The sequence below is a fragment of the Balearica regulorum genome, chromosome 15 (assembly GCF_011004875.1).
Source record: "Balearica regulorum gibbericeps isolate bBalReg1 chromosome 15, bBalReg1.pri, whole genome shotgun sequence".
Lineage (NCBI taxonomy): Eukaryota > Metazoa > Chordata > Aves > Gruiformes > Gruidae > Balearica > Balearica regulorum.
Window position 1 is genome coordinate 12,617,658 of NC_046198.1, and position 26,705 is coordinate 12,644,362.

The following is a 26,705-nucleotide window of genomic DNA, read 5'->3' on the forward strand; positions in this document are numbered from 1 at the left end:
CTGGTTGCCATGGTTTCCGCAACCCGGAAGTGCTGTGGGGGGAGGCGGGCGCTCAGCCCAGGCCGCCGCGCTGCCCCCTGCCCCGAGCCGGGCGCCATGGGCCGAGGTGGCCCCCGCCGCTCTGCCACCCTCTGAGGCCTCCCCGCCACCCTCCCGCCATGGCCCGGGGGGCCGGCGAGGCGGCCGCGGAGGAGGAGCTGGTAAGGAGCGGGCGGCGGGGAGAAGGAGAAAGAGGAGGAGGCCCCGGGCCTAGGCCCCCCTCAGCCCGGGCCCGGCCCGGGAAATGCTCCCGCCTGCCCGCGGGGCCGGGGCAAAGCTTGGAGCCCCCTCAGGCTCGCCAGGCCGGCGAGACGGTGGCTCGGAGGGGGAGGAGGACAGTTCTGGGTTGTGCCTTTGTCTCCTCGGCTGGCCGGTAGCACGGCGGGGGGCGGCGTTACCGTTCGTTGTTCTCCCCCTCTTTTGCGGCCAGATGGAGGTTTTGAGCCCCTCTGCTGGGAGCCACCGTGTTCTCTTGTTGTCTGTCATAGACGGCTCTTGCTGGGACTGTTTTGTCAGAGCAAAGGAACTGGTCTAGTGGAGGGTGTCCCTGCCCGCAGCAGGGAGGTTGGAACTAGATGATCTTTAAGGTCCCTTCCAACCCAAACCATTCTATGATTCTATAACTCTGGTGTTTTTGTTAGTCCACGTTCATATCCTTGTAAATGTTTTGTTGTTTACCATCTCCTATCAAGGCTGGGCACCTTCCACATTCTCTGATTCTTAATGCGATAGTTGCAGTTAGGTAGAGAGATCTCCCAGAGTGATAAAAATGCCTTAAATAACAAAAAAAAAAAACAAAAAACCAAACAGTGTGCTGCAAGGAACATTGCCTCAGGAAATTAAAAACTATGTGGTATGGTGTGTGAGATGTATACCTGCTTGCTTTCAGCCAGCACAAAAAGCTGTTCTTCTACCTGCTCTGTTGTTGTCAATCCCAGCTCCTGTTTTGTCAAAAATACTGCACCCCGCCTTGCCTCTTACAGAGATAGACCAGCATCTGCCCAAAGAATGGGGCTGCAGCTGTGAGCACCATGGAGTCAGCAGCAAGTGAAAATGTTCTTTCTGCGAGGGCAGCACATTCAGATAATTTGAAAGCATGGTGGAAATTTTCCTTCTGCTGTGGATATGCTTACATCTGAGAAGCAGGGAAACTTGTCAACTCAATCTGAGGAAAAATTAACCACTTTTGATTCCTTGGTTTGGGGTTTTTACCTCAGCCTGATCATATCTCCAGTTGAATTTACTGAATGTTCCCATAGCATAGCAAGGGTAGGAACAAGCGAGTGAGGAAGAGGACAGACAGATGAGTTGCTGCTTAACTCTTACTAGTGGAGAAATTCATGTAGAACCAGCACTGTGGAAGTGGGGGCACCTGAAGGTTCAGCTGGTGTAATGCTGTGCACTGAACTGCACAAGTCTCTGTGGCTCGAGTCTGAAGTGACGCGCTCTATCACACAGAACGTGTTAGAGCAAATGATGCTGGTTTTTGCAACCATGGTGACACATTTACCATTTGAATGTATCGCGCTCAAACGTTATTGTGATAGTAATAGGATAAAAAGTTTTCTGGACATGTTTCATAACCAATTACTTAGTAGCAAATGTCACAGTTAATGTCTCTCTTTCCCAGGGAGATGACAGCCTGTCTGTGATTACCTGTGAATCAGATACAGAAATGGTGAGTTTTATTAATGGCGTGCTGCAGATGAATGCCTTAAAAGGCCTCTCAGCATGTTCTTGCACGCAGCACGTCCACGTGATGCCTCCTGGTCAATAAGACGCCCTTCAGAGAGGAGAGCTAGCAATGTTATTGCAATGCAGTTTGATTCAAAAACCTCCTTTAATTCCAGATGTAATTCTGGCTTCTAAATTCTCAGCACTGGGGGCTGCAAATGATGTTTGGCTTCATTTCGGTGTTCTATCAAGTTACGGACCTAAGTAATCCTTTCACAGAATTTTAATGGAATTGAATAAGTCTTTCCTTTAGCTAAATGGTTCTACAGATCAGCCTCTACTCTGTGATTATCTTGAATTTGCTGATACTCATATTTAATACTGATGGGCAAGGTATTAGTGTTCCGAGCATGAACAGACTACTTTCCATCTGCAGCATAAAACTTCAGTAGGCACTACCTTAATTCTGGTGACCGTTGCTGTGGCCAGATCTGCATATACTTAATGCTACTATTTTTCTTTTCTACACAGAAGATTTTATGTTGTTAGAACAAGCGGTCTTCATACAATTGGAGACTGAAGCCAATTTTGAGATTATATGCTGAAATCTTTGAAGAGTGGAATATTTTAAACGCATTAAAAAACTCTTTTTCTCTTCCAGAAGTTAAAGAAGAAAATATTTCACAAGCCTCCAAAGTCACCAAGTAAGTGTTACCAAATTTTTTCTTCTACTTCTGTTATTGTAGAACAAGATATGATATGTGGGACACAGGAACTGGAAGATTTACCTGAAACAACATCTTAATATTCTCCTTAGAATTATTCACTGGTGTGTGCAGAGCACACCTGTCTGAAATTTGTTCTGTAACCAGTGAAGTTAGACTTTTCTAGGCTAAATACTGAAGTTTATGAGTTATTTGTAATTCTTGATTGTCCAGCATAAACTACTTTCTTCTCACATCATCGCTTCTAATGGCAAGCATTCTGAATTTCTTTTTCTCTTTGTCTTCTTGAAGAAATGCTGATACTTGCTATGTAGAAAGAATCTAGAATTACTGGACCTACCTACCATCCAGTAGAAATCTATGTTTGTAGATTAAGCAGTTCATTTGTTGGTTTGTGGGTTTTTTTCACCTTAGAAGTACAATGTTATTATTAGATCTGCAGATTTAACGTGGGGTTTTGTCTGTTTTTCTGGGGTTTATGTTTTTTATTACATTTTTCCATTTACCTTCCTTTTTATACTTCCAGTGAATGTTTCAAAGATGACTTTCCTTCAGTGTTGCTGACTGATGTTACTTTGTTTTGTTTCTAATAAATTAAATAATGTTGTACTTTTACATTTTGCTTTAGGTTGAGGAAGAGGCATGCTCTTCTGATAAATGTACATCTATCTACTTTCTAATCCTGAAATCCTTTTGCTTGCCTAAATGATGGAATTTAAAATTTCATTAATTTCAACTATGATGTTTGTGACATTGCTTCTTACTGTACTTACTTCTCTTGGTAATTTGAAGACTAGTTAGCCCATATAGTGCACATCTATACTAACGTCAATTTAATGTATGAATTTAGATCTGCAGGTATCTTAAGGGTGCCTATCCAAACTGTACATAGACATATTTCTACATGCATTGAGTCATATTACTGTCACTATTCCTCTTTCTAAGCCTTTTCGGTTTTTTGAATTGGATTTTTTCTTTATTGTGATTTTTTTTTAAAATTTAGGTGAATGTCCCGTTGCTCTGCATAAGCCAGTATGTAGTATACTGTTAAATTCTATTTTTATAAGTAATAGGGCTGTGTCTGGGAACCTTGAAGAAGACAGCAAGAATTTTTGTGACGTTGAGTTTTTTAAGGCATCGCTGAGATATTTTCTTTTGGTTTAGAGTCTCCATACAGCTCTAGCACACAACTGTATCCTAAAAAAGCTGCAGTTTGGCGATCGCTGCAGGGAACAGGCAGTGCACGTCTTGAGAGTGCGGCTGTAAAAAATCCAAGACACATGTGGCTGGGATCACTGAAACAAGGTATTAGTATAGAAACTTTATGTGCTTATGTGGATAAAATTCAGTGTTGTGGACAGCTTAACATATAAATTCTTTAAAAAATAGATTTGTATTTTATTATAGGCTACATAGGAAGTCATTTCACTGTTATTTATTTGGGTGGTTAGAATTATCTGATCTCAAACATTGGAATTTATAGAGGGAATAATTAACAGCATTCTCTGTTGCATTTGCTCAGAATAAATCCACAAATTTAATTCACAGTTATCCCTGATTTTTTTATTTTTCTTGGCAGGAATGAGTCATTCTCTGAAATCAGATGCTGACATGGGGCATATACGAACTAACATTTCTAGTAGCACTCCAGAATATTTGAAGGAAGCTCTAGGAATGAAGAAGCCAAAACATTCTCGTTCTTCTAGTAATGGTAAATGATGTAATGGTGTGGTAGATAAAAGTTAATGATCTTTTTTCTGTGTAAAAACACATTTTGCTTAAGAGCTTAGCTTTAGTAAAGCAAGAGCCATTTCAGTTTAGCCTGTATTAAAATATATGTGTCAAAATATGATCCATGAGATACTTTTTGAGATTTCTAAATTGGATAAGACAGGGGTTTCCAAATTTTTTTGAGCAATGAGTCACTATTAGTTTTCAGAACTTTTTGCAAAAATTGCCATGCATTTGCAGCTGAAAACGTTGCAAATATAATATGGTTCAATGGGCCAGCTGTAGACAATTTATTGTGACTTTGCAAAACATAGTTTAGGAACCATTGATAGAAACCATCTGCTTGCCTGAAATTCTATGTAATTGATGCCTTTTACTTCTTCTCTAGAAAGTGTTTTATCATGTGGTTGTGATATTAAAATCAATTGAGTTTTATGAGAAGAGCAAAATTTAAAACTTTCATCCTGCTTTTCTTAAAGGAGAACTGTAAACTTGAAAATCCTACTTCCATTTGAAATTACACCCATACTGTCACTGGTGATACACAGTTTCTGGCAACTTTAAAAGATGATGGACTTTTTATATATTAGGCATAAACAGAAAAATTTATTCTGGACATCTTTTAGGAATCCTTTGTAAGTAATTGATTTGTTGGGATGAGAAGACTGCAGTCTTCTGTGAAATGTATATCTTTCTTGAGATGGATGTTTTGATATTAATCTCTAGCACCAGAGAGGAGAAATTTGCTGTAAAATCTGGCAGAAGTTTCACACAATAACATCTCCATTTCACCTCCATTTCTAAAATTAATTTCCTTGCTGTTTTTTTTCTTAAAATAAAAGCCTAGTTTACAGTTTGGTGCTGTTGTAGATATTTTCCTTTAACTGTAATGTTTCTGGTTAGTTAAAAATACCTCTTTCAGATCTCTTTATTTTATGTACCTTTTTCTGTAGGCTACATTCCTGGAACTCCTGACTACAAAGAAAAAGAAGATATGTATGATGAAATTATAGAGCTGAAAAAGGTACAGCCTCTCTTATATAGAAATCATAAGGTTGCTCCATCCACCCATAGCTATCCAGGCCTTGCTGGTTCAGTATACTTTAGTTTCTGCAACTGGGACATCCACCAAATTTTTTTGCATTTGTAATGTAAGGCTAAACTAAACTTGTGTCTGTTCAAGGCAATTTCATTGTTCTTATGGTGTGATAGATACTTCTGAGTACTGGATGTGGAAGCCTTGAAGTATACCCAGTCCTGAACCCCAGCCATGGCCCTAGCTGGACACTGAAAAGGTTCATTGCATTTGGTTTCTTTGTCCCTCCGCCTCTCCCCCCCCCCTTTTTTTTTTTCTCCTTCTGGCTGTTACCCGTCACATTTTAATAATTTGTCAGTTGAGTTTAGTGCAGTGTATGAAAGATGAGGACTGGGCATGTTGAACATGAGGGATATCTATAACAAATGTCTTGGCAGTTGTGGATCATTTGTGTAAGGTTGCCTTTCTGTTAAACCTTTTCTTTTTATCTTTGCCACCTCCTTTATCTGTCAGCACTGGTCCAGTGTGATGGTCTCTCTTTTTTTTTCTTTTGCTTCATCCTGACCATTGTAATTGGATTGTTATTGACATCAAAACTGTTTCCATGTGAAAACTCAGTGTGTTTCTATTTCTGAAATGTGCTTACGATTTTTCTCCTCTCTTAGACAATACAAGCTCAGAAAAACGAGGGAGACAGAATGAAAACTAAGCTCCGTCGACTAGAAGAAGAGAACAATAGAAAGAATAAACAGATTGAACAACTGTTGGATCCTTCCAGGGTGACTATTTCTTGGGGGGATGAAAGTAGGGCAAAAGAGTGCTGAGCTGTGTGATCCTCTTCTCCTTGTCTCTCTAGATTTCAGGACTCTGTAGTGCGTTGGCTCCTAGGAGTGATGAGCTTGAATATGGGAGGTGGTTGGCTGGTGTGAAAGGTTTTCTGGTTTATGTACGCCAGTTCACCATTCTAGCTCAGGTGAAAGGAAGATCACGCCATGCTGTGCAGATAAGTTTAATTAGCAAAGATACTTTTAATTTCTGAAGGTAAAATTAAAATGCACTCTCTTTAGAGGACCACTTCCTGAAAATTTTGCCTGCGTAGAAGGGAGTTAATCTCTTGCATGGTGACTGATGCAAGGGGTCCTGAGACCTGCACCAGGAAGCAAAAGATGAGCCTTATTGTCAAACCCGTGAGGCTGAGAAGCATTTAGGGTCTTAGTAAGAAGACCTGGATTTCACTGAATTCCTTGTGGCTGTCACTTTCTGTGTGCAGATCTTCATCTTGGGAGATCTGTGCTAACATAAAACAGTGTGCATAGGGACTTCAAAACTTAGACTGTTGGGCTGTGAAATGACTGGAGGTGAGTAGGTTAGAAAATTTTGTGGAAAAGAGCCAGCAGTAAAATACAGTAGCAAGATTGGTCACTTGCTTTATCTGTCGTATCTTGCAGGGCTCTGAGCTGGCACGAGCTTTGTCAGAAAAGAAGACTGATAATGGATGGGTAATAGTTTCTTCATTACTTTTTCGTTTGGTTTTTTTTTTTTTTTTTCATCTTGCCAAGCTGAAACACTACTGACTAAAAAAATAAAATGAAGTAAGAAAGAATAAGCAATTAGGGAATCATGTAACCATTATTTCTGTAGTCAGATAAGAAACAAGTAACAAAGATCTGGAATTACCATTATTCTAGGGAGCCTTCTTTGTCACTGTCTTGAATCTGTTTAGGGAGTATTCTCCCTATTATTTGCTGCCTTGAATTTAGCAGAGTAATGGGCAGAGTTGTTTTTATTTAATGATTGTGTATAAATATTATTAAGCTGGTTATGTTACCACAGATATAAGTTAGGGATCTGATTTCATCAATGTTCTCTTTGTCACAGGGTAGCAGACATGAGTATGACTTACTAAGTACTGATGTATGTAGGAAAAAGTACATCTGGTTAGGTACAGCTTATAGTGGTAGGGCAAGATTATGAAGAAATAGAACTTCTGTGAAGAGATAGATTATTCTAGGACTCATGAGCTCTTTGTTCTTTCTGTAGGTGGTTAGTGGATTAAAGCAGAAGATTTTCAAGCTAGAACAACAGTGCAAGGAGAAAGACAACGCTATTAAGTATGACTTTTGGGGGGGTAGAGGCTTGTATTGGATGAGATAATAAAGGGAAATTGATATCCATGTTATTTTTCATCTGTATTCTTCTGTTTCTTAAGACGTTTTAATGAACTCTGAGAACATATTAGCAATTATGAACTACCCACGCAGAAATTGTAAACCAACAGGTATTGCAATGTCTTTGCTGGTCTGACTGGATTATTTTTTGTATTATTCTATTTTCAGCAAATTCCAGGCAGACATGAAGACCACTAATTTGGAAGAAATGAGAATAGCTATGGAAACTTACTATGAAGAGGTACGTCTGACAGGTCCTTCAGCATGCATACAGGAGAGGAAGTTCAGTTGTAGAGTCCAAGTATAAATGGAATGTTTTAGATACAGCTTAGCTGCACCTGTCATTGGAATCAAATTTTCATAGCTTCAAGTATACGTACTGAAAAATCTTTTTTCTTCAATAAGTTGAGTGTGTTAAGCAAAAAGGGGAAATAAAGAAACTCATGTATATCCATCAGTGTAGTGTCTAGATGAAAGCCTGTAAAACAGTAGCCTGATTTTCAGTGATGGCATCATTGTCTCTGCCCAAAGAGTCTTTTTTCTGATTTTCACGTAATGGACAAATGTGTTGCATTATCAATGTCGGCTTCCACACCTAGGTCCTTAATGGAATCTATATTTCATATTTCACAGGTTCATCGTCTCCAACTCCTCCTGGCAAAATCTGAGACTATGAGGAAAAAGTATGTTTGATTATTTTGAAGCAAATGTTTGTATATACATGTTTGATGTATCACTTGTGTTACTTTTAACTGATGGAGAACAGCTACATGGGAATAGTTTATTTTGCCATTTAGATTGCTGGATTTGCTTTTTGGTACTGCTTTGGTTGGCTTCACAGCCTTGGCATATGTCTTAGTCACGTTTCTTTTTCTTGTAGATAGATCATTTTGTGGATGTGGAAAAAATACTAGAGCTATTTAAGAAGTACATGAAAGCTCTGAAAATTTATCTCTGTTAAATAAAATCCATGTTCCCCCATAATAACATGTATTCTGACATCACTGGTGATTGAAACAAACTCACTAGATGTTTGGCGTTTTACTTTTGAGTCAGGTCTGCATCTTGCTCTAGGGTATATGCTGCAAAGAAGGTGTTTTGGAGTAAACATAATTTTCCTGTGGTGCAGACACACAGATCTGCAAGTCAGGGCAGCTTTTGTGAGATATCCATGAGTGGTACTAGTAAGACACTGTCAGAGAAGCTTGTGCTTGTCACTAGTGTGCGGGTGAGTACATGGTGATGGGCGTAAACGGTCTATAAAGGAAATAAAAATCAAAGGCAAAAGACAAAGCTCTATTAAGAGAGCAAAGTAAAAGCATCTTTGCAAGTGAGTGTTAGTCAAGCTGAGAAGAGGGTAATAGTCTTGTGGGATAGCAAAATTTGTTCCCACACCACTTCAAAATATGCTTGCCCTCCTAGTGTTAAGTACAGGCAACTATCTTAATTTTGGATGTAATTATTTAGATTGATAGAAACATATGAGAACTCTTTATGGGTCATTATGTATACTACTTGTATTTCCCTAATTCACTGTCTCTTGTGGATTGAAAACTGCAATTTGTTTTGTCACTCTAAAACAAAATCTCATCTCTTTTGGCTCAGGCATGCAGTGACTACCCTCTCGAGGCTGTAAGCCATCACACCCAATTTATTCACAGGTGAAAATGAGTCACCAGGTCTCTTCCTTGTCCTTATTTATTCATATCTTCAAAAAACCAGTGGTCAGGGCAGTCGCTCTCCATTATGTGACTGTCAGTCTCTACTTGAGAGGCTGAGCACTGAATAAATGATGTTCAAGGTCAGGACTCTGGCACATGTGAAGAGTTGTAGGAGAGTGTTTCTTTCACGATGCTTGTCTACATTATTTCTGGCCAAAGTGAATGGCGTTTAGCTCCTCTTTTCCCGTGTCAACACTAAAATGTGGTTATCTGTATGTGAAGCTGTAGTATCCAATTGTAGCTAGAAACTAGACAACCTTTCAAGTCCTCAAAATGGTCTGCGCTTCTTTCATTTGGGTTTTGATGCGCCTAAAATAATGGCACTCAGTGATATGGCTATGATTTGTATCATTTCTGTCACTTCCCATTTTTGGTGGTGTGTTTTCTGGTTTTTACTTCCGCCCCCCCCCCCCCCCCCCCAAGCCTGCGACAGCTGTATGAATAGTCATCCATGACATCTGGACAGCCTTATTTGTTTGCTTTTATGGCTTCATTTCCTTTTAATTTCCAAAAGGTAGATTAGATTCAGCTTTTCACTCTGGTATGCTAATTGTAGACTGTCTTCTCCTTTACCTTGTAATTATTCCAGTGAATGGGATGTAAGATTCCTTCACAAATTGTTCTGTGATTGTCACTGGCAGTGGCATTTGTCCAAAAGTAGGTCCATCAGTTACTTCAGACCTTTGTTTCCGGAAGTAAAGTTTTTAAGAATTTTGTCATAGCAATAAAGAACAAGTATTTAATCTCACTAGAAATCTGTTTTGTGAACAAACTTTACAACTTTATGCATCTAGAAGCTGAGATTTCTTCCCCCCTTTATCAGAAAAATTAAAAAGGTAAAATCACTGTAACATATTTAAAACAGTTTTAACACATAGCAGGCTTTCCCTTTGCTGATGCCTTTTATTCCCATCACATCGAAGTTAGCAGTATTCTTTGAATCTGTTTCAAATCTCTCATTGACTGAAATTTATCTTAAATGAAGAAAGAAATTTCTCTGGGGTTTACTTTCACAGAAATAGTTTCTTTTACATTGGAACAGCATTCACAGTTATCTGAAAATACACTTGTGTGTTGGATTTGTTTGAGAGTTGTTCCATCTAAGTACAGCCCTGTCTCAATCTGTTTGTTAAGTGAAAGAAAGCAATTCAGAGCACACAGGTTAGCTTTCCGTGCTGAACTTTTTTTTTTTTTTTTTTTGGAGGAGTCTCCCAATTGGCTGAAGATAAGTGTTTTAAATCAGTGGTCCACAGAGCACTGGTAAAGCATTGTAAGGTTGGTTAACAAAACAAATAGAATACCAAATTAGTAAAGCTCATACAATCACCTTTGTTTATGTGTTAATGAAACAGAGTGGGGGAGGAAGTAAAAGTAATAAATGAACTTTCCAAGTGTCTTTTCTTTGATGCAAATTGAAACAGTTGTAAAAGTGTTGAGCAAGATGGTCTTTGCATGTTTTTTCCTAAAAGAAAAGTAACTCCTCAAGTAAAAAATGTTGAGAAATGCTATTGGGGGGGAGCTGAGACAGTTAACTTAGTCATCTGACTTGAATAGTGAGGATGTTCCACTCTTTCTTTTTAGTGCTGTTTCTTTGTTCTGTACTTTTAAGTTAACTTTCTGGTTTTGACCCCGTTTCCAAGTATAGAGGGCAGAGATACCCAAAAACGGCTAAAGGCACTGAATGCTGCTGTCCTGAGATTATCCAGGAACATCAAGGAATTGCAGGATGAGAATCAAAGGCTGAAAGAAGATCTCGATCATGTACTGAGTAGTTCTGCTCCTTCCAGTAAAACAAAAAGTATGTGCTGAAAAGTTGGTGAACGTGGGACAAGGGATTTAGGTGCATTTAAAAGATGTGTTTGAGAGCAGGACCCTACAGTGGTAGAAATAAGGGAGTTATTACAAAGGTGAAGACTCAAGAGGGGCAAAGGTTGGAATGACAAGTTTTTCACAGGAGTCTCTCTCTGACTTCTGGATATGCTGCTGCAGTCAGACCTGGGTTTTCTTTATTGTTATCCCTGAGAATTCTGGACTGGAATCACTTGAAGATTTAATGTCTCACTGGAAAGCTATTTTTCAGTTGTTGAAAACTGATGAATGTGAATTGTTTATATTGATTTCTGAGCTAATTGGTGAAGAAGTCAGATATTTTAAGACCATTCTCATTTTTTTTTATTGCTGCATATTTAAAGTTGAGGTTCAGAGGTCTTTAAATGGTCTTTCGATACGGACAGAAGTTTCAGAAAGCAAGAACAATGTTGACTCACTGACGCAGTTTCATGTTTAAAACTTTGTTATTGTATTTAGATTATAGTGAATGGAGCAGACAGAGGCTGGTGAGGCGGATTTCGGAACTAGAAGAAGTAAGTGATCACAATCATGTGGCCATCTTACCTGTCTTTGAGCAGAAAATGCAGAACCATTGGCTTGTGCTCATGACGTGTAGTCCTTCAGTTATCAGCCTTGTGCATTCTGGCTCATACGTGTAAGCTGATGTCTGTCCTATGTGCTCTTCCTCCCTTTTTTCTCTTCTCATACTTATTGTATATAGATGTACGTTTTAGAATTAACTTTCATTGATCTTTTCTCATGGCCTAAATAAAATCATTTTATGCTAAATTTAATTTTCTTCTTTTTTTTTTTTCCTTTTGTATTTTTTGTTTAAATTTATCCTGTTTAGAAAGTATGTGCCATGGAGAACACCAGGGTGTCATCAGCAGATAGTGAGTCATCACAGTTACTAGCTGTGTCATCTTCGCCTTCTGTAGACCCGAATCACCCAGCCTCTCAACAGGTAGACCATGGTGAGGAATGTCGTCGCCTCCAACGGCTAGTGATGAAACTGAAGAGTGATAGGAAGGCACTTCAAAATCTCCTACTCAATAAAGAGTAAGTGTGACTCTTGTCTGAGGTGTTTTTCTTTTGTAGGTGTGAATTATTTAATTGTTTCTTATCACATTATGAAACAATGTAATAAGTCCTTCACATTTTCAGCAAGAGAATGAATGTTGAGGGTCCCTTCAGCTTTTATTTCAAAAGCTTCTTCTAGTCCTACTAGTGTTGTAAAATTACACTGCAGAAAAGAAGTCAGTGAGAGGATGGAAAATGGGAATTTCTGCTTGTTTCTAACATATTTTTCAAGGCAGTTTTTTTTGCCAACCACACTGAAAAGCCTTTGAAGGCTTATATGTCACTTTATGCAGCACTTCCTGCAAGTATTTTCCTGTAAAAATTCGTCTTGTTTTTTCAACATGTTTTGTCCTGATCTGCCACGTTCTCCATTTAAGCCTGCCTTTTGCCATATGATGCACTGTGACTTTTCTCCCCAGTAAGCAATTGATTTGCAATTTGCATTGCTTGGATTCGTTTGGTGTGTCGGTGCATAAGGGCAGGCAGGTTAATCTGATCATCAGCAGAGATGTGCACACAACTCTGTGTTGTTCATAAGATGCTCTGCCTCCTGTGTCAACTCACCTTGAACTAAAATGCATAGTGAGAGCATGCAAAGAGGCCTTTTGTTTCTGAACAATGTATGCTTGCATTTTCTTTTGTTTAATAAAAAAAATAAACATTTCATTACTTTACAAATTTGAGAATCTCCTTTATTTAGAAGTTTAAAGAAAAAAATAACTGCTGTGCTAAAGTATAGATGTCGTAAGTATTGCTTAGATTTCCTTATACCTTTGTAGATTAGATATCAAGCAGTTACTGCAGGCTAAGGCTGAAGCGGAGCTGGAGTTGCAGAAGTGGCAGAATAAGATGGAAGAAAAGAGTACGGAAGATCAGACTTTAAGGTATTGTATTTTGTATTAGTAGATGTTTTCACAACCAAAAAAAAATGTGTTCAAGTATAATTCTCTTTTGAAGTGGCTCAAAATCCACAGGAGTTCATCTGAACTGCAGGAAGCTGAGAATTCATTTAAAAAGAACTATTTTGGAGTGATGGAGTAAGTCAGTAGGGTAAGAATTCTACAGAGTGGTTTTAGAGGGAAGTGGAAGACTAAGAGTATAGTAAAAATAAGAAATTATAAGAAAAATTAGTAAGATAAATGGAAAAAGAAATCTGCCGTGTTGGGCTCAAAGACTTTTTTCCGTTCTAAGAAAAAACTGTAGTATCTTTACCTTAGCCTAAGCTTCTAGACCATTGCCAATATGTCATTCCACTTACTTCATGTATTCTGTATAACTGTTGATGATAATCCTGTGCAAGGGTGGCAAAAAAAAAAGTGATTTCATTATTGCTTTTTAAGAAAGAACTGTGCTACAGTTTCATATTTTTCAGTCATCAGACCTAGATGCATTGTCATCAGATCTAGATATATTAATAATAGTATCAAAGGTACCATTGTAACCTTGAGAGTTGTTTGGGTTTTTTTAATTTTAACGTAAGGCTGTGCTATCACAATTTGAGAACTGATGTTACATGCCTGTTACTATGAGAATATGGATCGTGTTGTCCTGAGCAGTTTCCCAGTTTGGCCTTTAAAAAAGCCAAAGCAATCAAATCTTATTTTATATGTTCAGTGTTTTGAAAGCAGGAACAATAGAAAATTTCTAGCAATAAATATTTTTGCTTTTCCACCCATAGTGAGGAAATCCAGAACCTGACATGGAAAGTAGGGAAATTGGAGTCCAAAATGGAGGAAGAGAAGAGACAAATGGTGAAAGATACAATGGAAAAGCTTAATAAGGTACAAACACATGTTTTTGTTAGTTGTTTTTTTTCCCCTTGAATCTAATTAATATATTACAGATTGAGCTGATAGTCTAAATAGCTGCTGGTTGTGTCTTTTTAGAGGGGCATTAAATCTTGTCATAGAGATTCTGAATAATGGTTAATTCCCAGCATTTGTTGATAAGTTGTTTCAGTAATTCCCACTGCAACTTGGAGGGTTTTTTTATCTGTTCGCTTAGCGATTATCTGCCCCACCATCACTTTTTTCTTATTCAGTGGAATGTTGCAAAAAGCTTACACTTTTAAGCATCTGGGTTTTTTGCCTTGCTTTCAAAGGAGAAGAAAAAAAAAAAAGACATTTGTGGTTTTGCTTATACCTTCTTATAACATCTGAACCCAGTAGCTAATTTCAGTGTAATTTTGTAGAGGGAGGGAGGTCTTGTAGGAGTTGACAGTTAGATAAAGGATAGAGGCACAGGTAAGCATGCTCACTGGCAGACTGGCAAAAGACAAAAAACCCTTTTCAATGACTTTTTTTTTTTTTTTTTAATGCTGGTTAGACAATCAGTTAGGGCTCATGTGCTGTCCAGTCAGAAAATGTCCGTTAGCCTTTCTGTTTGGAGGGAAGCGGAGTACTTTTTCATGGGAAGGTTTACAGGATGTAGAGCACTGATCATCATGAAAATTGAGGGGGTTTTAATTCCACTGCTGATGGGACACCATATTTGAGTAAAGAAATAGGGGAGATGTCAGTACAATAAAAAAACCTCTTATCCTCTTTGAATTGAAGTTTTTGTAGAGTTGAGGTATTCATAACCTCTTCTTCCTGGATTTTCCAGTATCTAATAAATATAATTGTGTATCTTTTCACCCTGGGCGGTGTTAAATGGGGCTCTCTAATCATTTGGGATTTTTTGTGAAATATGACTGAACTTGGACAGCAGATTGCAAAGATATCTTCTGCCAAATGTTGCTGTAACTGGCCAGTAGAGATGAATGGGCACTGACAGACATGCTTTCAGATGCAGTGTGGTGATGTTAATCTCATTTCACTAAAAACTAGTTGAAAAATATTACTGGGGATTTTGATCGTTTGTACTTAAAAATAAACAGGCCCTGAAATACAGGTAGTAAAAAATATGAATAAAAATGTCCACTATCTTCAGAGGATGTTGGGATTTGATATACTGTGCAATTCTTTAGATTCTTTTTTGTGTGTTATAGGCTGATGGATGCTAGATGATGTTTTGAATACCAAATAACTTGAGTCTTTAAAAGCAGCCAATAAACAGCTCCTTTTTTTCCTCTGCAGACTATATATATTCTTGGCCAGTAACCATCCATTTATTGAAATGTTCCCATTATTTGTAATTATCACTAAGTTCCTACCAATTTTTCATTTTAATAGTAGGTTGTCATTTTTAATATAACATGATCCATTTGCTAAACTTAAGCCTGTAACTCAGCGTTTTGAGGTTATAAATAAATCCTTTTCACAGAATCAAGAGGGTTTTTTCATAGTCTATAAAATCTCTTGTTCCTCTACTTAAAATTTTACACCAACAAATTAAATTAGTCTTTTAAAATTGCAGTTAATTTTTTTGTTTGCAAGTGAGGTATGACAATTTAGTATGGGATAATTAGGGATCAAATGGATCAGATGGTGAGAGGTGGAATATGCAACCATACCTCAGAAGAAATAACTGGAACAGTATCTTGTTTTCTTTCTTTTTCCTCTAATTAATTTCTTCAAGATAGAAGAGTAGAGTTATGCCAATTTACACAAGCTTTCCATCTTATTGGTGTCATATGATGGCCAACTCATCAGTAAGCTTAAATGATTATGGGGCCGCAGTTGCCAGGATGAGACATTAGAGAGCTCCTTGGTTAATTAATACTAGTCTTTCCTGGAGAAGAATTTGCAAAATTAGGTATCCTGACATTTGTTCTCAGTCTGTTGATAATATACAAATAATTTCTGATCAATAAAGCCGTGGGTTCCACTCTTGGAGCTCTTACTGCTTTAGCAATGCCTAGAAAAATAGGAGTATGTGTAAATGAAAACTTTTCCCATGCTCTGCTAACAGCTGAAATGGGGACAGGAATGTGTTTCCTTGTAACCGTCATCTAGATGATGAGTTTGAACATGAGCAGTATTCAGAGCTGAGAGTTTCTTCTTTAACTTCCTTCCACCGTGCAAGCAGAATGAACATTTAACAGCTCTGGTACTCATTTTTCTGAGTCATTTGTAACCTGTTTCCCTCATAGAATTCCAACTTGTGTCTTTAGTGTACTAACTTAAACATTCTTCTTTGCAGTCTTCACCAGTCTGCATGGTTAAAGGCAAAGAAGATCACAGGAAGGAACAAGCAGCCAAAATCATCCAGAGACACTGGAAGATGTACCGAAACAAGGTGAAATTCTCCTATCAGGGAACAGCAAGGACACCCCCCTCTGAATCTTACTCTTGTTTTAGCATCTACAGTAACCTGCTGCCAGGCTCCAGGAACTGCAGCAGTGCTTCCCAGTATGATTCCTTACCACCATCTTCTCTTCCACTTCTTTTTTTCAAGTCCTCCCTGCTGCTTCTTTTCCCTTTGCTCCCTAGTACCCTGTTGTTTCTGTTACAAGATAGCCAGTTTCTGAATGGGGGAGTCTCAGTGAGAGAGAAACTAAGGAAGAGTAGCAGTCCTTGAAGCAGCCCTGCTGCTGTTGCCTCCTTGGAGTACGACTGAGAAGTTACATTCCCCTTGCAGAAATCCTCCAAACAATACAGGAAGTTTCATGTATTGAGTTACACCCAACGAGGACAAAATAATCTAGAAAAAAAGTGTTAACCTTAAATTTTGTTCTGTGAGCAACAACATAATGCTGCTTTTTCCACCTGTAGGACATAGAGTGTAAGGTGGGTCTTGTAATTGCTTCTTAGGAAACTAAAGACAAAAGAACTATCCACACATCTTTCAAAGATTAAAAGCTTTATTTTCGTCAAGTTTGTTGTTTGAGTTTTCAGGGGGAAGTGGGGCAGGTATTTTCTGTGTGTTTTAATTGTTGGGGAAAATTTGGAAAGTATTAGATAATGCCACAAATATATATGTTTTAACTTGGGCATTTTTCATTTCAGAAGGAAGAAATTGCTCTGGATAAGGTGAGTGTGTTTTATGACACCCAACAAAACAGTAAAACAGATTTAATTTGTATCAAAGCACAAATAACTTAATACAACCTCTTTAAAATTTATAGTAATATGAACTGTTGTACCAAGATCGTGTTTGTTCTTCAGGCCAGCTCATGATCTACCTTCTGACATCCTGGTTTTGTTTGATATGTCTTGTCAAAGTGTTCCCCTTTTGGTTTCAAATTTTCTGTACTTGGTACCTTCGGCAAGATGAACGCTTCTGAAAATTTTGAAAAAAATTTGATGCAAAGGAAAGTTTTTCTGTATTAGGTAATTCTAATAATGCTTTAATGATGAGTCTTCAGAAAGATTGAAGCCTTTGCTAAGGTGAAAGGTCTCTATTATGAAGAAATTGACTTTGGCACATTTGTCGCTTTTTGATTAATGTTTTGCACAAAGGTTTTGATTAAACTGGTTTTCAAATAGCACATAGTAGCATATTACATTTGTTTCTTCCAGAACATTAAAAATCGTATGTTCAGAACATTAAAAATCATACGTTCAGAAATTAGATCAAGTTGTAACCATGTGATGCAAACATGCTGGTTTACATCTAGATGCTTTTTGTTGATTACAATCCAGTAAAACCTCTGAGTAGAGAGGAAAGACTTATGTTTAGCGTAATCACCACAATAGTCTGCCAGACTTGGTGTGCTTTCTGATTGTACCAGAGTGTCACAGAGCCTGCTGGGTAGCCAGAATCTAATACAGTAATGGGAGCATGTTGCTGTATTTGTGAAATATAGGCTAGTGCTGGCAGCTAGAATTTAACTGCATTTGATAGGATCGATCATGAGCACCTCCCAGACTGAATTTAAACCACGGAGATGTATGTCTATGGGTTGTCACAGGCTGGGGATTCTCTGGATTGCAGCACAGTACCTGTGAAGTAATAGGGATGTGTGTGTGTCCCTTAAACATAAGAAAATGTCAAGACATCAAAGAGTTTCCATTGCACAGGGAAAAGTTATTTTCCCCATGTGCATCTTCCCTCTGGATTCTTGTCTTAATTTATAACTGCCATCTTTCAAAGGAGCTAACATCTACTTCTTTCTTTCTGTGCTAGGCAGTCCTTATGCTTCAGGCAGCTTTCAGAGGACATCTAGCTCGACAGAAACTGTTACTGAGTAACAGGATGCATGATGCAAAATCTCACAACAAGGTAATTGTTGGGGCAAATGGGTATCCAGGCATGCCATTATGTTTAGTTTACTGTGTAAAGTACTGTACTTCCAGACTTAATTCTCTGAATCACCTGGTGATGTTGTTTTAATGCACTGGTTGGCAGCACCACTGTAATTCCAGACAGATACCGAGCTCATTCCCTAGCTTCCCTTTCCATCTTCTTTAGTTCACAGTTTTTCTTAGAAGTAAAGCTATAACTTCTCTGCATTATGGACTGTAACTAGGTCTCCTCTCTTTTTTTCTGGTTCTCCCATCAGCCAGTAACTAACCTTTAACTCTTTAATTCGGAGTGCTATTGAAAATGGTACTTGCTTTCAAGTGTTCACTGAATCATTGTAGTAATAGATAAGCCTTTGTCACCGAAGTTCAGAAATAAGAATTTGGAAAGAATCTCTGATTAGATTGAAAAGTAAAGGAATCTTGCATGTGGCATGCTCAACCAAAGACTTGTAGTGTCCTCTGTCGTGTCAAACTCACTCCAGATTGCGCAGTTCTGAATATGAAAAAAATTTCTTACCAATTAGACATTTCATTTCTGTAAATCATTTGCCAACGTACATGAACATCCTTTGGACCTTTAGAAGATTAAAGTTAATTTGTAATTCTCCATGCAGGTTGTCCATCTAGGTGCACTTTACATGCACTTTTATTTCAGTAAACTGGCCCAATGTAGTAGCACTGAATACTTCTGTTGATACAAGCAGAAGATATATCCATCATGAAGGTTGCCTTACCTCCTTTGACTTCAAAAGGTTTCCTTCCTAGAAAATAAATGAACTTTCCTTGCAGGTGTCTGCTCTTTCATTAATTGAATACAGATGCTTCAAAGCTTGTATGATGATCAGATTTGCATTTCCTGCTGATTTAGTCTTATAGAAGCTTAAAGACTGCAGACCAAAAGATGGGAATATTTGCTCTCCTACTACTTTCACAATCGGGAATAAAATTGTGAAAGCTTCTGTCAAGCTTCTGTGCAATCTGTAAAAGGTCAGTCTTCTTTAATCTGATTGCTTTGCAGAGCTCCTGCATGTCTCCTGTGTCAAACTCCTTGAGCTTGTCTTCCGATTGTGAGAAGAAAGACGAGATTGTGACTTTCATCCAGTCCATTTTCAGGGCTCACTTAGCACGTACAGTACTGCTTGAGGAGAAGTAAGTGAAAAATAGATATTTCTGCAACATGCAGTAGCAAAATTGTTTTTATTACAGGAGAGGGGTCATACTTTATAGAATTTTAGTGTGGGTTCCTTGGCAGAGAAGGAGAACAAGGCCCTTGTTCCAACAAGGACAAGGGAGAGCTTGCTCGTGAGAAAATGCAGAGTATGCAAATGAAAGGGTTTCTTGTTGCAGCAGTAGTCTTCCCATATCCTGTTGCATGTTCTCCTCCATAGCAATGAGGAAAAGTAAAGTAAAATAATTACTCTTTGGGGAAAAAAACCCCAAACAAACAAACTAAAAAAAATTTACAGTTGCTATCAAATTGATTGCTGGTACACTCACTTAATATAAGTGAATCTGAAGCCCTGACATGTAAAAGTTAAGGGTTATGTGGAAGAAGAACAGGGAAGAGCTAGAATACTGTTGTGCATACAGCCTAGTGACTTAGGAAGAATGCAGCAATTTGCTTACTGCTTAGGTTAGTGGTGACTCTGCCTTGAAAAATACTTCCTTTCTCTCCCGGGCTTACTGTTCCAAAAGTCTTTAATATGAGCTGTCATGGTTACAGGGAGAATTACCTACTTGTCACCTCACTTCAGTATGTGAGTTCACTTCTGCAGGTGATAAGCTTTTATCTCTTGGAGGCTAGCAACAAAGAAACTTTTCAGCATACCCTCTGAAGACAGACTGCAAGTCCTGTTCTGTGCCTCGTGCTGTGCAGTATGTCTTTTTGCAGACCCTCTGTGTCCAGTGCACCAAGTGAGAAAGCAGATCCTGCAGTTTACATTACAGGGAAGAAACCGGTCTCAGCCGCCCTCCAGAGACCTCCTTCAATCTTCATGTCATCTCTTCCTGGTAATCTCATTTCCCTCTGTGTTCAAAAGTATGTCAGTTTTGTGCGGGTGCACACACAATTTTATAGAGACCATCTGCACATGCGCACACATGTGCAAATGCATACTTGTACTCTGTGTGTGTCATGTTTTAATTTGATGATGTTGCTTATACTGGCAAGTGCAGTCCCTTAAATAAAAAATAAAAACTTTGATAGTATCAGCACCAGCTTCCCCACAGTGCTTTGCCTATCTGTCACAACTGTGGTTTGGAAGGTCTCTCTCTGGCGTGGTAATTATTCAAGGAACATGATGTTCCCCTGCATTGCCTCTACTTCCTTTTCAATCCCCCCAGCCCTGTAGCTGCGGTATGGTACTTTTTCACTACGTTTTGGGCCCAAAGCCATAGACAAGCCGAGAGCATTTTCACCATCCTGACTTGATTTGCAAAGGGGACAGACATTTGGTAAAAAGAACCGTCCTAGTTAGCTGTGTGTATTTAGTCACGTTTTTTCAGCAGTCTTCAGTTGCTGCAGCAAGGGGAAAAACAAAGTCCTGGGTAACTTTGCCAACTAGTACTAGTATAATGCAAACTGGGAAAATGTCTTTCTTTTTTTATAGCTTTTATGCCATTTGGTTTCCTTCTTGAATTCTTTAGTGCTGCTTCTGAGGAGTTAAAGCCAAAGAGGCTTTAGGAGGATGTTAGAAGTACGGAGTAGGGAAGGAAAAACAATGCAGATAAGACAGCCTTGGACGTGCAGCTTCAAAGGAGTTAAAAACAAACTGAAAAAGGTTGGTTCTATCCAGAGTGGGATGTTCTAGGCTTTTATGGACCAGCTGGAGGAAAAAAAGAGCAACTTTGAGGGTGACCTGAGAAACATTAAATTGTTTTTTTGTCAGTGAAAAGCTGACAGTCCCTGCAGACTTGCTCAGAAACAGAGTGTGCTGTAAGCAGCTGAGGCTGTTTCGCTAAGATATGAGATGGGGAATAAGCCAGACTTGCAAGGGTAGTGAATACAGAAGTTACCCTTCAGCAAAGGAAAGTATCTTTAAGAAACTTCACTGTATTCCATATTCTGGAGCGTATTCTACTTTGTGAAGGAGTAGGTAGTAATTGCTTCTGAAGATGTTACAGTTTTGAGTGATTTTAGTTATGTCTAGTGAAAGTATCCAGAAAAAAAAGCTGCAGCATCCAGTTTTGCCTGGGTTCTACTGCAGCAGTCGTTATTGCTATGCTGTCTAAACCCAGGGTAAATCAGTTGTGAAATTCTGCCCAAAGAGAAAGAATCACTTAAAAAATAATGCTTTATGCTTCTGAAGAAGTGCTTCTAAGAGCCAAAGAAGGATGTAAGATAAAGTTACTCTGGTAAATGTAATAGTATGAACACTAATTGAGCACAGTCACTGTCTAGGTATGAAGTCTCCAAAGCTAACTTTTATTGCAGATTATGATGACAAAGTGATGAGTGAAGAAGTTCTGGAAGAATTTATATCAGAAAGGATAGAGAGGAGACCATAAGCATTCAAACTCTCTTCCTTGCAGTCCTTTTCTGGTGAATAGGAGAGGTTGGGAGCAAAGCAGGTTATATTTGCTGCTGATCTCAGGAATATGGGAGATGTTTTCAAATTCTGAGAAAAGGATAGAATGTATCTAGGTAGCTTCTGAAGAGGCATACTGGATATGTGCTTCTGTAACTGCACAACTGCCAGAAAAAGACTGTCCTGCACTAAGTAACTCTGAAGCATTAGCTCTTGGTGCATTGAAGGGTTTAACCAAACTTTCCCAAAAGATAAATCGTGAAGAACGTACTAAAGGAAGCAGAACATTCAGGTGTAGATGCAACCTCTACGAAGAAATCTGATCCTTTGGCAGTCCGGTTATAGCAGGGTTTTTTTGCCATTTGAATTCACGTAGCTTAAACAGGTTAAAGTTAACTAAAAGTCCAACATCTGTCATTCCTAGCTCATGGCTGATGTAAAAATCCACTAGCACAATTGGGTTTTGATGTAATCTATTTCACTGGTCATCCTGCAGCTTGGAAAGTACATGAGACAAGGAGCTTGTTTAACAGCTGAGTAATTTAAAGCAATGAAATTCCTTTAGCTTTAAATCATGCAGCTGTTGAACAAGCTCTTGCTTCCTTTGTCCCAAGTTCAAACTTGCATTTCATGACCTCTAGATCTTGCAATGATATTAGACTTTCAGTCCAAGTATATATTGCAGTAAATCACTTAATTTCACTAGCCTTTCAGCATTATTTTGAGAGGAATGGGAAAGATTAAAATGTGTTTTAAAGAACCTTATATGTCTGCTAGAATAAATTTATATAATCTTGGTCTAGCATTGCAGGCTTTTAATTCATTGTTTGCAGCAGGTTAGATGTGTCTGTGTTTTCTGAAAAAAAAAAAAGCAAAAGTGGTGTAGGATTCAATGCTGCTTTGCTTGTCTTCAGAATCTGGACAGCACTTGGAGATTTGTAAAGCCATTTCTGCTGCTTCCCATGAAATGGAACAGATAATAACAATTCAGTCTGTGAAACTTAGCATTTTGTTTCTTTCTGTCAGGGGAGTGGCAGGATGGAAGAATATGTTCTGTACATGCACAGCAATCTTGAATAAGGGCAGTATTTCTCTCTGCATATTACTAGCCACTCTAGATACAACTGTTAATTTGAGGCTTTTTTGAAATCACAATAAATTTACATACAACCCTTAATTCTAATCAGTGCTTACCCCTTCACAAGCACAAAGATAAAGTTGTCACTCTGAAGTATATTAAGCTGAAGATGAGGACAAGAAAATCTCAGACATCAAGAGCAGGATATAATCAAGAGTGATTTGGACAATATTAAGCGATTTCATATATACTATCTGGTTATTGTTGGAGTTCCATCTTCTGGTTACCATGCCTGCTTCTGGAAATTCTCTTTGCTCGTCCTTATCACCAGTATTACTGGCTCATAAATCTTCCTGAAAAACTGTTACATTACTTGTTGACTGATGCAGAGAATAATTTCACTTAACTAGAAAGTCACGTGTTTCTTTGCCTCTGTAGGTTGAGGTCAATGTGATGGCCTCCCTGCATTCCTCCTTTCCATTCACAGGCTCTCTGTCACTCTCTTTCTATTTCTGGGCTGGTTGTGGTCTCCTTTCTTTATTCCACTTTCCAGTTGCTGTGTATGCCTCCTCTTCCATGGTGGGAGGTCTTTTTTCTGTGTCAGAAACCTGTTGTTCTCCCCAAGTAATGGAGAGAATGCCCTCCATTTTCTCTTCCATTTCAGTGTCAAAGTCTCGGTATGTGGCTTCTCACTTGCCTATTTCCTCTTTTTACCACAGGTCTTCTTGATTTGTTCTCTTTTCTGGGAGATAGTCTTTTCAGAGAGTTGATATTTGAAACTGTAAAACAAGTGGAGCTGAGGGGAGAATATTGTTCTAGGAGGTATTATTAGCTGGAGGGAGGATATTGTGTGAGAAGGTATTAATAGCTGTCATCGTTTAGTTCATAGATCTCTTGCAGAGGGGATACAAGCTGCTGGTTCTGCTCATCAGATGTTAGGAGTCTTGTATGTATCCATTTTATCCCTCTGATTTTCATGTATTTACTGGAATCATTAGGGTTCTATCTGTTCATGTCCTGAACGTTTCTTCAGATGTTGGAATTGAGATGCACAGAACCATGCATCCAGAAAAACAGCAAAGCAGCAGAAGACAAAAAAACCCCACACTCCATGGTGTCGTCACCATTTTTATTGTCATTAAATAAGGTAGTACAGCATGTGAATAATATTTTTGGGTATTTTACAGATACAAGGATGAAAGAGTCACTGAGAGTTTCCATTCTTTTTTTCTCCTCACTGATTTTCCTTTATCTATATCTGACTGAAGTTCTCATTATGACCTTTCTGCTTAGCTTAAGCTTGCTTGGGTCAATTTTTCTTTTTCTGGCCATCTAATAAATACTTATTTTTACAACCTGAGATGGCTTCAGTATCGAATTGCTTTACTTTGTGGTGTGTAACCAGTTGCAAAGATTTAAAGAGAGTAAGACAAATCATGTGTGGTCAGTATGTCAAGTCAATGCTTGCCATGCATGCTCTTTCATTAGAGAGGAACAAGAATAGTTATATGCAGAAAAAGATAGATCAGAGTTATTCATAACTGTAGGTAATTCTGGAAAGTTAATGGCTCACAGAATATTGCACTTCCCACAAGGGCTTGTTTTTGTCAATGTTGTTTATTGATGACCTTGTTTCCTTTTGTAATTATTTCAGCCAGGTCCTCTGAAAAGCAATCACAGCCTACTCCCTCTCTGTCTGTGGATGAAGCTCACTCAGACGATTCCGATGATATTGTCATTGTCTCGCCATTGTTGCAGACGAAGAAAAACTACACCCACTTTTAAGTTTTGGTAACAGGCTCTGGTGATCTTGAATTATTCAATTCACAAAACTATTGCTACCATGATAAAGCATATCAAAGATGAAAAAAGGGGGAGTGAGTAGTTGGTTGATATGTTGTCTCTGCAGACTTCATGGCTAAAAGCCACTGACTGTTAACCTTGTCCTCCTGGTACACAGAGAGTTTAGATTTAAAAACTAAAACACAACACTAATGTTTTCTCTCACCATGAGGATTATAAATTCAATTGCCAAATTTAAATGAAAGCAATAAAACCCTAAGCTATTCCATGTCAAACAAAGTTTTGTTTCAGCTCAACTAAAATACTTTGTTTAATCAAAAAGTGATTGATGACAAAGTTCCAATTTTCAGCCTGTGTTTGTGAAGGGGAACAGCTTGTATTTGTTACCAGGTCCCCTCTATTTAAAATTTTTTACTGTGTCATATTTTAATATCTTTTTTGTTTATTTTTATACCGAACATTTACAGTCTGTGCAGACCTTGTAAAGGCTTTTAGAAAGCCATTTCTTTGTCATAGGGCTATTCTAGGCCTACTGTATCACCAGGGTTTTCTTATTTATTGCTTTTTCCAAGTGTGCTTGCGATGATATGTATAGTACCATTTTGTATGTGAAATATCTGATCATGTAGTCAGTTTTTTGTATTTGTCAGAGAAGATGCATAACAGCAGGAGTGTTCATGAATGATTGCTTGTGAATGCTTTGTCTGCTTATATCTGCCAAAGATGAGTGGATTATGCAAGGTCATCTCTAATATGTGAAAACATTTGACGTAGGAGATATGTTGCTTTATGACCTGTTTTAGCTTACATCACTTGACTGTCTGAAACTTTCATCTAACTAGATCGCTCATACACGGAGCACTAAGGGGTTTTAAGTCTCTAATGTTGCTTTGCTGTTGTTGATGTCTTTTCTCGGTACTACCTTTTGCACACATATATATATAAAATAAGCACAGTTAAGTCCAGCCACAGGCTGGGAGAGGGATCACAATATACAGCCACCTTCTGTCATCATGTAAAGCTAAAAGGCTGAGTGCAGGAAAGCACGGGCACTGCCTGCACTGTTCTGAGGGGTATGGATTGGGATGAGCATTATATGCAAAACCCAACCCATGCAGTTTGGTTTAGGAACAGGAGTGGTAGGCTGGATTATAATAGAAATCAAGACTGCATCCAAAAATAACACTATTAGACTGTAAATGGGCTGTGGAGAGTATGGTCACAGGGGTCTTTCCAGATCTGCAGACTGTACTTCTTGACTGGAAGGAGGACCTTCTAGTTCCTACTATCATGCCAACATCCTTCATAGGCATTAAAATATGTGTGGTGTTTTTTAAGATGAGCTAGATAAATTATATGATATTTACTGGAAGAAGAATCTAATGTTGTAAACACACAGTGAAATTTTTTGGAGACCCTAATGGTTTCTTTGTCATCAAGGAGTAATAAAGCCTCCTGTAAACAGAAAGCACACTTTTAAATATAAGATTTTTATCACCTTTTCCCTCTTCTTTTTTTTTAAATTAAAAATCAGTCACCACTGTTTTGCAGAATACTAATAAGTCAGAGCTGTCTCAGTTCTTTGATTTCAATGAAGCACTATCGGAGGCTTATCATAGTTCATGCCAGTACTTGCAACCAAAGAGGAAACTGGATGGCTGCAGCACAATGCAGCTGATTTCATTTACTCCCATCAGTGGAAATGCTGCCTGTGCTATTTCCAAAGGCAGTTTTGGGAGCTCTCCATACCCAAAGCAGTCTGAAGAATGTCATTTACACTCCCGTTGGGTAAATTTTTCCTGCCGGTACTTTGGTCACATGACTGTCATCTGCAGAGAGAATAAAAAATATATAAAATAAAAAGAATCAAAGGAATAGAATCCTCTTGGCAGAAGCTGAGACCTGTCTCCCTCTTTTTCTACAAGTCATGTTATGAAAAAGAGTCATTTTGCTAAATAGAAGCAGAGCTATATTGAGTTGCTTATGTATACAATTTCAAGTCTGTAACTGTGACTCTGTCATGGATACCTCCAGAGAGGGTAACTAGAGCTGAGGACTCTGACACGTTAAGGGGAGAGTATGTAGTGTGCCAGGACCAAGACTGATAATAAATAACTACCTAGCTGTTATCCTATAGAGAAATACTTGGACAGCAAATCTAATGA

General features: G+C 38.4%; 1 protein-coding gene across 2 annotated transcripts; it reads left to right on the forward strand.

Annotated features, from left to right (window-relative positions):
• Positions 1–26: 26 nt before the first annotated feature.
• IQCE (IQ motif containing E) lies at positions 27–26,042 on the forward strand. 2 transcript variants are annotated; one of them, XM_075767125.1, is made up of 22 exons: positions 27–200; positions 1,670–1,717; positions 2,375–2,417; positions 3,603–3,743; positions 4,018–4,149; positions 5,123–5,193; positions 5,871–5,984; positions 6,654–6,704; positions 7,246–7,316; positions 7,542–7,614; positions 8,007–8,056; positions 10,735–10,892; positions 11,402–11,457; positions 11,775–11,983; positions 12,784–12,888; positions 13,683–13,785; positions 16,088–16,183; positions 16,894–16,917; positions 18,014–18,109; positions 19,151–19,281; positions 20,009–20,142; positions 24,392–26,042. In XM_075767125.1, exons 1-22 carry the CDS (start codon positions 159–161, stop codon positions 24,520–24,522), a joined length of 2,079 nt encoding a protein of 692 aa, XP_075623240.1. In that variant the 5' UTR covers positions 27–158; the 3' UTR covers positions 24,523–26,042. The 2 variants fall into 2 exon arrangements, with proteins under 2 accessions (XP_075623240.1, XP_075623241.1); XM_075767126.1 differs by having other exon boundaries at positions 20,024–20,142.
• The last annotated feature ends 663 nt before the right edge of the window (positions 26,043–26,705 follow it).

Coding starts and splice junctions, on each gene's coding strand:
- IQCE (XM_075767125.1), top strand. CDS start 159: ATGGCCCGGGGGGCCGGCGAGGCGGCCGCGGAGGAGGAGCTG. Junction 1,718..2,374: donor GTGAATCAGATACAGAAATG/GTGAGTTTTATT, acceptor TTTCTCTTCCAG/AAGTTAAAGAAGAAAATATT. Junction 7,615..8,006: donor TGGAAACTTACTATGAAGAG/GTACGTCTGACA, acceptor CATATTTCACAG/GTTCATCGTCTCCAACTCCT.